This window comes from Dendrobium catenatum, unplaced genomic scaffold (assembly GCF_001605985.2).
Source record: "Dendrobium catenatum unplaced genomic scaffold, ASM160598v2 fragScaff_scaffold_743, whole genome shotgun sequence".
Lineage (NCBI taxonomy): Eukaryota > Viridiplantae > Streptophyta > Magnoliopsida > Asparagales > Orchidaceae > Dendrobium > Dendrobium catenatum.
Genome location: NW_021319205.1, coordinates 4,676,712 through 4,688,127, shown reverse-complemented (window position 1 = coordinate 4,688,127; position 11,416 = coordinate 4,676,712). Strand labels below are relative to the sequence as shown.

At 36.7% G+C, this 11,416-nt stretch overlaps 2 protein-coding genes across 3 annotated transcripts; both read left to right on the top strand.

Annotated features, from left to right (window-relative positions):
- Positions 1-474: 474 nt before the first annotated feature.
- LOC110093310 (cell number regulator 2) lies at positions 475-3,501 on the top strand. The gene is made up of 5 exons (XM_020818153.2): positions 475-535; positions 609-680; positions 751-963; positions 1,055-1,077; positions 3,397-3,501. The coding sequence occupies exons 1-5, from the start codon at positions 475-477 to the stop codon at positions 3,499-3,501; spliced, it is 474 nt and encodes a 157-aa protein (XP_020673812.2).
- Positions 3,502-9,291: 5,790 nt separating this feature from the next.
- Positions 9,292-11,395, top strand: LOC110093300. 2 transcript variants are annotated; one of them, XM_020818139.2, is made up of 5 exons: positions 9,292-9,515; positions 9,595-9,698; positions 9,787-9,958; positions 10,118-10,240; positions 10,467-11,395. In XM_020818139.2, the coding sequence occupies exons 1-5, from the start codon at positions 9,324-9,326 to the stop codon at positions 11,229-11,231; spliced, it is 1,356 nt and encodes a 451-aa protein (XP_020673798.1). In that variant the 5' UTR covers positions 9,292-9,323; the 3' UTR covers positions 11,232-11,395. The 2 variants fall into 2 exon arrangements, with proteins under 2 accessions (XP_020673798.1, XP_020673797.1); XM_020818138.2 differs by having other exon boundaries at positions 10,458-11,395.
- Positions 11,396-11,416: the final 21 nt, after the last annotated feature.

Genomic DNA, 11,416 nt, shown 5'->3' with positions numbered 1-11,416 from the left:
CCATTAACGCCTATTAACAATTTAACACCCCTACTCTACCAGCCAATTAAAATGGGGGAAAAATCGGTGAAAATTTTGATCAAAATTTAATTAAGATGAAATTAAATTGTTATTAATTATTCATATATTTATATTTCTCTCAAAATAAATTGAAATGAATATACCATTTTTTATTCAATCAAAATGAAGGGATGCCAATTTTTCACAACGGTCACCATTTGATCTGTTCCGCTTTCTGTCGGTTGGATGAAAAGAAAAGAAATATTTTTTTCAAATCACCAACCACTTCTCTCCAAAAGCAGTTGTTCTCTTCATCCTCTTCAGACTCGTTTCGAGAACCTTTCTCATTGCTTCGGTCCGCATCGTCCAATGGATCCTCCACAGCCACAAGGCATGAATTTCCAGTTTCCACCCCCCTCAGCCCCATGCCCTCCACCACTACCAATCAACAACCCTTTAGCCCTACCGGCACAAATGCTCTCCCCATCTCCCTGGTCGACTGGCCTCTTCGACTGCTTCGACGACTTCGGAAACTGTACATACGACCTTCCTCATTCTCTTCTTCCCATCAAAAAACACTCACTAAACGCTTCTCTGTTTCCCTGCAGGCTGCTTAACTTTCTTCTGCCCCTGCATTACATTCGGCCGCATCGCCGAGATAGTCGACCGAGGCTCAACATGTAAGCAATCCATCAAACTCCTTTTCCTCATATTCTTCTTCTCTGATTGATTGATGGCTTTTACCTGTAGCCTGTGGGGTTGGTGGGGGTCTTTACGCTCTGATACTCTGTTCAACTGGGTGTCAATGGATATACTCGTGTTTCTATCGGTCGAAGATGAGGAGCCTTTTCTTCTTGGAAGAGAGCCCTTGTGCAGATTGTCTGGTGCATTGTTGCTGTGAGACGTGCGCACTTTCGCAGGAGTACAGGGAGTTATTTAACCGTGGATTTCGTTTGGATTTAGGTATGATGTGCTCCGTTTTTGCTCTGTTTTTTTTCGTTTTTTTGATGAAAGGAGCGGTTTTTATTAGAGCTGAAGGGTTGTTTTGATGCAGGATGGGAAGGTAATTTGTCCAGACAGAAGGCGATGGTGGCGCCGGCGGTTGAAGGTGGAATGCGACGGTGATCCCTCTCTCTCTCTCTCTCTCTTAGTTATAATTATAAAATATATAAATTATTACATTTATTTATGCAATACCCTAATCATCAAAGCCAAATATATATTTGTTCAGGCATATATTTTGGAGAAATTATTCCGTTCGAACCCCGAACATTGTCTAGAGATAAACCAAGATACGCCAAGTCATCCCTTCGCTCAATATCACGACTCAGTACGACTGATGTGGTGCCAACTGGTTGGTCTTCGGACGACGTTCTGTGTTCAGTCTCTGCACGGAATAATTTCTCTAATTTAATGATTTTTAAACTCATTATATATAATTATTTTCATCTAGATATTATTAAAATATTTGGGTGTTATATAAATAAATATAATAATTTAAATAGTAGATATGTAAATATATGAATTAAGTAGCATGTTTGTAAAACTCTTTGCAAGGAAGTTCGTGTTTTGTCATTTGACTGTATAAGATTGGTTGCATTTTAATAATTTCAGTTTTGGAAATTTATATCGTATTGATTTGCAGTTTTAGCTAATTTTAAAAAGTTTAGTGCGAAATTGAAAAGTCTCCGTTGAGTTTTGCTGAAGTTCGGATGAAACTTAAAAGTGTTGGCCAAAGCTTTATATATATTTTAAATGAAATTTAAATGAGCTCATAACATAAAAAAAATATTATTGAAAGATTGTTTGATCGAAACTTGAGAAATTATTATGCCGTCGGTAGGCGAAGCAATACGCATAACATCACTTTTTTGCTGTATATCAATGTTGTGTATCAGATGACGTGACACATTATGTTTTTAACAAGAATTGTAACTTAAGCTGATTTTTATTAAATTTTAAAAATGATTGTTATAATCATGTTCATAACATTTTATTATATAATGAATCATTAGCTATTTCAGTTGAGTGATCCCAAATGACCCATAGGATTCCATTTGACTTATTTTATTTTTGTGCTTTACAATGTATGAACTTTCTATAAAATTGATAAATAAATGATATGGTTGGAAAAAAGATTGAATGTTTAAGAAAAATCTAGAAGGATAAAATGTTTTTACTATCCAAATAAAAGTTAATTCCCAAAAAATAATTACTAAAAATATGTGAATATAAAATAGCAAGAAATTTTTATATGTGAGGTTTTTATTGTTGAAGAGAGAAAAACATTGATGATGATATTAAGGTTTTGATTTGGACGATTTTTTTTGTTGTTTTTTTAAAACAATTTTTTTATACAAATTTTTTTTGAAATTAAAAAAAAAATATTTAATAAAAAATTGATTTAAAAAACAGTAAGAAAGTTGTCCCAGACCAGGCCTAAATAAGTGTAAAAAAGCCAAAAAAAATCACACAAAATTTATGACATATAATTCACCCCCCCTCTTGGTTAGCCTTGGGACATTCACTTAGGCTTAACATCCTAATTACTAGACCCAACACACATTAGTATTATTTAGGCTTCATTTCTGATAACTTTCTTACTTCTTTATGAAGTAGCTTTTTCACAAATTTTTTTAGTTTAAGAAATTTTTGTACTAAAAAGCTGCTTTAGAAAGCAATAGAAAAGTTATCACAGATAAAATTTTTAGTCGCTCATTCAGATATATCATATATGAAAAACTTTTTAGATGAAGGTCAAATGAATATCATTTTATTGATGTCATCTTTCTTTTTGTCCATTTCACGATGCTTGCATTGAGGTACACGCATTCTTAAAAGTGTTTTCGTCAAAATTTGGCCCCTCAATTTTTGCATACTAAGATATGTTATAGTGTGAACTTTTAAAATATGTCATATATTAGGTGATTACATTGTGCATGACATTAACAACAACAAATATGCTCTTGATAGGTGTAATATTTGTTGAAAGTACTATTATCATTGTTAGTAGAATGGAGGCTTCTTTAGAAGTCTAAGGAAGATGTTTAGGATCTAATTATGGTTCTTTGTATTAAAAGCCACATGATTAGTCATAGGCTCATAGCAATATTCTCCTAACCTTGAGGAATCAAAACATCCTTAAATCAACCAAAAGTAATTACAGTTTTGAGTAGGGGTGTCAATTTCGGGTCACGGGTCGGGTTCGGGTCGAACCCGGAAATGACCTGGCACAAATCGGGTCAACCCGAACCCGACCCGTTTTTACAAACGGGTCGATTTACCGGACCTGAACCCGACCTGCTTCGGGTTCGGGTCAACCCGACCCGACCCGCGGACACGGCAAGGCTGGGAGCAGCGGTCACGCGAACCGGGCAGCGGCGGCCACGACGTCATGGGTCAGGGGGAGCCGGGGCGGGATTCGCGAATCGCGATGCGGTGCGGTCAGCCGGTCATGCGGGTCGCGGGATTCACGAAGCTGCAGTGCCGCGGGCAGCCTGACCGCTGGCAGCGGTCACGCGGGGGGAAGCCGGACCGCGGGCAGTGGGGCAGCCGGACCGGTCACGCGGGATTCGCAGATTCGGGCGGGTTGACCCGGCAACCCGTCGAGTCAACCTGAACCCGACCCGTTTTGAAATCGGGTCAGGTCCAACCCGAATTTTCCGGGTCGGGTTTTCGTGTCGTGTCAAATATTGACACCCCTAGTTTTGAGGATTGAGTATTGGAAATCTCAATGTTTAATGAAAATACTTTCAATATGTTATCATAGGAGTCTCAATAGAAGATATATTATAAAAGATGTTGTGGAGGAAACAATTTTTTTAAAATATGTTGTACAAAGTAGCTGTCTAACATAAAAATCTATTAAAAATAATAAAAAGGCAGCGACTAAATAAAAATTATGACTACGTTTTAAAAAGCAATGCGGTAAGAAAGCTATCCCTTATTTGATACAGATTTTAACTATTGTTTTTTCGTTACTTTTATTGAATTTTTGTGCTAGAAATCTGCTTTTGAAAGTAGTAAGAATGTCGTCTCAAATGAAGCCTAAGCTTTAGATTGCTTTTTTTTTTTTCTTTAATTTCTAAAACTTTTTGTACTAAAAAATATATTTATAAAATAATAAAAAAACTGTCCAAAACAAAGCCTAAGTCTCATTTCATTTCATCTCTTTTAATCTTATTTAACTTTTTAAAGGAGAAAATTTTGATCAAAGAGATAAATTAAAATGCAATTAAATGATTTTTTAATCAAAAAATTTAATTTAAAATGATTAGTATATTATTATTTAAATAATTTTAATATTATTGTTGTAAAATAAATTTAATCAATATAATAATTAATCTTAATTAAAATAGGGTATCTTAACTAATTTTTTTTCCAATTTTTTAAAGGAAAGCCAAAGAGTGCCATAAGTACAGATTCGGTTGGATTCTGGATAAAATAAAGAATAATGTTTTCGATTAGAAAGATTAAGCCAATTTGATGAATTTTAATGAATTTTTTCCAAATCTCATTTTTAAATTAAGCAGAGCAGGCAAGTTAATTAAGGTTTTATTTGGGATGGCTTTCTTAGGATTAACTATTCTGTGTGGATGTCGAATGCCGTGTGGAGACCAACCAGAATGTGCCAGCTTGGTACCGTGGCTCGGTATCGCTGACGTGGAGCATTCTGGTTGGCCTCAAGACGACGTTCTAAATCCCGTCTACGCACAAAATAATTTCTCCTTTCTTAGCGTTTCTTAAAGTAGCTTTCTAGTAAAAAATTAAAATTTTTTAACTAAAAAAATATTTAAAAAAGTCGTCCCAAATAAAGTATAAGTTTTATGATTTTATAGTGTCTTAGATTTTATTTGTGTCAACTTTCTTATTATTTTATAAAACAGCTTTTTAATATATATATTTTTTAATTTAAAATCTTTATATTAAAAGTTACTTTGAAAAATAATAAAAAGCTGCACAAACAAGATCTTAATCAAATTAGTCAGATTATAGCTTGTTAACACACGTGATAAGCTAGAAAGCTTATATAAGCCAAGCGACTTATATTCCACTGCTCCACTTCCTCTGCAGTGCATCATCACCAGAAACGGACTCCACCAGCGCCGCCTGACTCATCTGCAATATCTGATTTCTCCAACTAACTTGATTCCTTTTACTATCGTTAAATACTCAAAATGTATCAGCGAAACTATTATGGAGAAATGAATATATACCGGAGCTTCCTCTTCCTCTGTTCTGCTTCTTCTCAGTTCTAAGTTCTGAGTTCTGCTTTATGTAACCTTGTTATTGCAGGTTATTACATAGCTAATCCCTATGAGTTTGTCGCCACTTGCTTGAGACCTCGGGGATTATCTCATACCCAAGCATGAATCATTATTATGTTGATAGTCCGGATGACATCCAAACTCTAATCACGTGAAGATACGTAATTTTTTCTCTCTCTTATACATAAGATGTATAAAAGAAAGTGAAAATACACATATCTTCATTTGATTATAATCCGGACGAAAAGCTAACAATCTCTTCCCAAAGATAGGCATCTCTTACTCTTATTATATCAAAAGGAAGAGGCATATGCTACAAAAGGAAAGACAAAGACGCTATTGTTGTTTAGTAAGTTAATTAAAAAGAAATGATTATCTATAATTACATTATAATTGTTTAATTAAAGTAATTGAGACTTTATAAGAGCATCTTGAAATTCTTAGTGTTATGTGTTTATAAAAGTACAGATTCGTCCCTATATTACGTAGCGTACGTTGGAAGGAAATCAAACAAGCTTTGTTTACCTAACACTAATGACTTTCATTTGGCTTTTTGTATGACTGGCCCTAATTAATTACTACTTTCATGATAATTGCTAGCTCTTAAAATGGGGTCATTACCTAATAATTTATCTTATTATCTTTGTTTATAACTATGTATATCTATTTAGAAGAAATTTAGAGGTGGTTATTTGGTTATAAGTGTAAGGGTTGTAAAAGAAAAGTGGTAGATCAGTTAAAAATTTTTAGGTGTTTGCCAATACTTTGCCCTTAGTAGTTAATTGATTAAAGATATTTCTATTCTATTAGCACTTGAGCAATCCATTCTCCACTAAAATCTGAGGATTCTGTGTTATTTTGTGTGGAACTTGATTGTATCGATCAATCAAGTTGTACCAAAGTTTGTTGCCCTGATGTTATATGCCTTAATACCCCAACGTTGTGTACCCGAGTGTCATAATAATATATAGTTTGCTTGGAGAAAAGATAGAGAGCAGAGCGCTGCAGCGCTCAAGATTTGACTTTGTGGCATTGTCAGGTAGATTGGAGACAGAGTGTTGAGCACTTCGGTATTCCAAATTGACACCGCAAAGTTGCTGCCGCTGCAAGGCTAGTTAGATAGTTTTTCTTAAGAGTGTCGTCCTGCTGCTGTGGTATGTATTGTATTTTGTTTGTTCTTGTGCAAGAACGGTTTAAGTGAGATGACAAGCAAGGAGAGAGCGAGATAAAAGAGAGATTTGTACATATTTCTTCCAATTTTCATAGTGGATTTTTTGGTTTGGTTTGGTTATATGATTTTTTTTTTCCTGGTTTCGAGTTTTCCTATGTTAAATCCTAATATCCTTTATTTTTTGTTGTATTTCTACTTTCCTATCTGTTTTGTTGCATGCTTTACTTCCAACCCCAACACTATCAATCCATCATATTTGTTATGGTTCGATAGCTGATCAATATTCAATATTCACCCTATTGATTTGATCAAAATTCTGATATGGTCATAACTCATTTCCCACCATCTCTCCCATTTTGATCTAATTATTATTGTTTTGACCAAATCTCACATCAACATGCTACGAAGGAACTAGTTATAGTGATTTACATTGTCTGCTCTTACTTGATTAGGGCATGGATGAGAAGTCTTGTGTCTACTGGCGAGGAAAAGAAAAAAAAATTGAGGGCATAGTCCCCGATCCCCTAAGCAGAGGGCGGGGGCGGAACCAATCTTAGTTCTCAAAGGAATAAGTGATAAACTTATAAAAATAAATAAATATATATATAAGGGTGCAAAAATCATTTCTTTTGCATATAATTATTTTCACAGATTTATTTGTTAGGGTTAGAAAAATTTAACATAATTGAATGAAAATAACGAGAGGCTTTCTTATTTTTTGAGTGGTAAATTGCGTTAAAAAAAGGCCAGCTGGGTGTAAAAAAAATAAAATTCAATACTAAAAGTTTTAATTTTTTTAGGGGGGCAATTGCCTCCCCCCTCTCAGCAGTACACAATTCCGCCCTTGGCAGGGGGCGCACTGTTCCCTTGCAACCCTCGAGCAAGCTCCTCATCGAGCTCGACTGACAAAATTGAGATTTGTGTTAAGAATACAACTCTATTGATCAACACAATCAGATTCCACACAAAACTAACAACATATATATATTAAATTTAATATTAATTCATTCATTAAAGCCTTTAAATATATTTTACTATTACACCCACCTCTAATATTATTTAAATATTGGATCTTCTAAATTCACATATAGCCGACGAAATATACAGTGGCACGCGTCATTAGTTCATAATTTTTACATAGAAAATTTTAATGCAATGATGTTGATTCCACTGGTCTCTTGTTCAGCTCTCGTAACTTCTTAATAATAATAATAATAATAATAATAATCCGTATTAAGAAAATAAATAGCCTGCTTTTCCCTCTACGCAGTGTGGTTAGTAATTTAGTATTATCCCGAGGGAAATTGATGCACCTTCATGATTGTGATAACTTTCAGAGCTTCTTTGTCCTGCATCAATAATGTAATTATATAATTTGCATGGCCAAAATTGGTCCGAAAATATTAAATAAATGAGGGCTATTATGAAATTTATATGTTAATTTGATTTTTATGAAAATAAATATAAAGTTTGGTTGGTATATAGTTTTATTTGATGTGAGCTAATTTTTAAGAGAATAAATTAAATTGTAGGTGAAATTTGACTTTATATGTCTTATGCAACGGATATTGAAAAAAAATGTTCTAAAGTTTGTCATAAATTCATGTGGTTCGAACAAATTCCAATTCAAAGTTGATAGAATCTATGTTTGAATATGATTCGAACTATATTTGAATAAAATATAAATTTGTGTTGGACCTTGTTCGAACCGAACAAAGTAGTTTGTCGGGATTTAGAGCGACCCGAGCATCATTTTTAGGGATTTGGAACGAATAACGACGGGAATGGACCATCACTGTGTGAGTGTGAGAGATTTTTGTAACCGGTGCTGGTTGAGGAAAGACATCTATAATATTGATGGAAAGGTTCACAATGAGAGCTCTCTGGGGGATGGCAGTGACATGACCAATAGCGTGTAGAGGTGAGAGGGGTTTGTGATGGGTGCTTGCTTCATCAAGTGATGTCGATGGACTGATAGTGTGTGGAGGTGACAGATGTTCGATTTTATTTATATGTCTCGCACGTTTAATATGTGTGAATACCTTAATTTCATATATATACATATATATATATATATATTTCCCCGAAATTTCCCCGAAATTGATCGATTATTTTAAAAAATTTATGAATCGTGTTATAAATGCTACAATTTCATAAAAAAAAAAAAAACTATGAAAGTATTGATACAATGCAATATACTTGAGCTATAGGAGTTGGTTTCAAGTCTAAATGTAGGAGTCCTAAGACTAGGAGTTGTCAAAAGAGGGCCTCAGTCTTGATGATCACAAAAGGTTGCAACGTTGGATACTTTGATGTAAGAGATATTTTATTTAGAAGTTCTGATGTAAAAATTATTAGGTCTGGTGTCCGGACGGATTCGTCCGGACATTAATCCGGACGCGCCACGTCACCCAGATATACTGGGCCCCAGGTGTATCCGGGTGACGTGACGTATCTGGATTGGTGTCTGGACGGATTCGTCCGGACATTAATCCGGACGCGCCACGTCTCCCAGATATACTGGGCCCCGGGTGTATCCGGGTGACGTGACGTATCTGGATTGGTGTCCGGACGATCCTGTGACCGGACGTAATAATTCGCCGTTCTGATGAGGAACTATTATTGCAGAAACCCTAACAAGACATAAAGTCAAATGTAATTTTACAATCACATTAAAAAAATTATAATCACCGGACTAAAACCCATTTTTTTGTATAATATTGAGGAAATTTTCGTGATTAACCTCGTCTGAAACCGAGTTATGTAGGAACTCAAGGCATAATTTTTTTCCGTTTCTGATTAGGCTTCTATAAATTCCAACTCAATCTGGTTGTTAAGCGGGCTCGCCATAGACTCCGACGCCCGAGCTTCTAGAGTGAGGGACGATGGGGATCAATTGTCTCCAGGCTCTCTGCGGAAAAACCTCTCGTGAACTCACAAAGCTCAAGACTCTTCTCGGCCTCACAGTCTCCCGCCTCGCCCTTCTCCGCAACCAGCGCCAAACCCGTTGCGCTCAGGCCGAAGCCGACGTCGCCCACCTCCTCCTCCTCGGCCACCAAGACCGAGCCCTCCTCCGCGTTCGTTATCACTTTCAAAACTCTCAACTTTCTTAACTACTTGCCTTCCCTTCTCTCCACTCATGGTTAGCATATGCAGGCGGAGATGGTGATCAAAGAGCGCAATATGCTCGACGTCCTCGCCATGGTGGAGAGCTACTGCCACCTACTTACAGAGCGCGCATTCCTCCTTCATAACCAAAAGTAGTTCTTTCTTTCTTATCTCTATTCAATTCTTCTTTGATTTTAAGAGAGCTGAGCTGCTGACTCATTGACGCATTTTCTCGAACAGGGAGTGTCCGGATGAGCTGCGGGAGGCCGCTGCCGGGCTGGCGTTTGCTGCTTCACGGTGCGGCGACTTGCCGGAGCTGAGAGAGGTACGGCGCATCTTCTCGGCTAGGTTCGGAAAGGAATTCATCACTGCTGCAGCTGAGTTGCGTAACAATTGTGGTGTTAGTGGCAAGGTATGTTGTTGACAAAACCATATTGTAATCTTTTGTGATAGCTTCCATTACAAAATTGTGCCATATTCTTCCATTAGAACTTTCCTGAGACAAACAAATGAGCCACAATTTTCAAAAAAAAAAAAAAAATCCGAAAGATTTTTGTTTTCTCTTTTACAGATGGTGCAGAAGTTCTCAACGAGGCAGCCAAGCCTGGAAATCAGGGCTAAAGTTACAAAAGAAATAGCAATTGAGAAAGGCATCAAGGTGCAACTGGCCGAACCTACCCCAGAAACTGCAGAGGTGATATCATTACTTATGATATTTAGATTACAATGCTTTGAGAAAAAAAAATTATTAAGCATATATTAGTAATTTAATACACAAACTATATTTAAATTATGACGTTTTGATAAATAATGTTAAGATCATAGTTGTGTGCTTAACGAACAGAGCCGAATAACCCATGAGCTTGCTCAAATTTTGCTCGTTCACACTCCTAATCTTAACAAAAATTTAGGTGAATCAGAACCCCAAGCCGCAGAGGAAGCAGAACCAGGGAAAAACAACAGTGGAGCCACCAAGCACTGCTTGTGATCTTCATGAGCTGCTGGGAGGTGAGAAGCTTGTAGTAATGGCTCAGGAGAAGTACAAGGATGCAGGGAGTGCCGCGCAGGCTGCCTTCGAGTCTGCAGCATATGCAGCGGCTGCTGCCAAGACTGCAGTGGAACTCTACCGATCAGAGTCAGAGGGCAGAGATTCCAGCAATCCAGGAAAGCATAAACATATCAGTCATATAAGTCATATAGATAACTGCCTTCCTTCAGCTTCATGCTGCAGATCCATAGACCTTGGTTGCAGGGCAAGTAAGGTGAGCTCTCTCCGAATTGACCAGGAGAAGCCAAGAGGCAAAGAGATTCTGAGTGAAATTGATGAGAGTGATGATGATGAGGAGCTGATAAGGCTTGCATCCAAGGTATTGGTACCAATGAACAAATCACACAGCTTTGCAGGACTGAGAGGTAATGATTTCAAAACTAAAAGACAGGTAGACTCTACCTTTACACTTTCCTCTCAGAAAAGAAACCAAGATGGAGACGAAAAGGATGATTTTGAAGAGGTGAATGAGATGGCAATCATAACTGTGGAACCATCAAAGAACAGTAAGCCTGGAAGATATGGTTCTGAGAAAAGGGATGAGGCTAAAAATGTTCAATTGTCTCCTGGAGGGAACTTGGCTGCGCGCCATTCTTTGTCGAGAGCGAGTTCCTTCTCTGTGAGGAGTCGAAGGTGACAATGGATAATACCTGGCAGGAGAGCTGTTCATGTAGATGCGATCATGTTGATCTGTTTGGTCTTTGTTTGTTCTACAGTGGGGATCAATGATTATATGGGAGTTGGGATATTATTATGTGATGAGATTTTGTTTCAGTAATATATTTGATATTTTGTTGTGCTCCTTACTTACCATAGACTTAA

Coding starts and splice junctions, on each gene's coding strand:
- LOC110093310 (XM_020818153.2), top strand. CDS start 475: ATGCTCTCCCCATCTCCCTGGTCGACTGGCCTCTTCGACTGCTTCGAC. Junction 536..608: donor CTTCGACGACTTCGGAAACT/GTACATACGACC, acceptor GTTTCCCTGCAG/GCTGCTTAACTTTCTTCTGC. Junction 964..1,054: donor TGGATTTCGTTTGGATTTAG/GTATGATGTGCT, acceptor GTTTTGATGCAG/GATGGGAAGGTAATTTGTCC.
- LOC110093300 (XM_020818138.2), top strand. CDS start 9,324: ATGGGGATCAATTGTCTCCAGGCTCTCTGCGGAAAAACCTCTCGTGAA. Junction 9,516..9,594: donor AAGACCGAGCCCTCCTCCGC/GTTCGTTATCAC, acceptor TAGCATATGCAG/GCGGAGATGGTGATCAAAGA. Junction 9,959..10,117: donor ATTGTGGTGTTAGTGGCAAG/GTATGTTGTTGA, acceptor TCTCTTTTACAG/ATGGTGCAGAAGTTCTCAAC.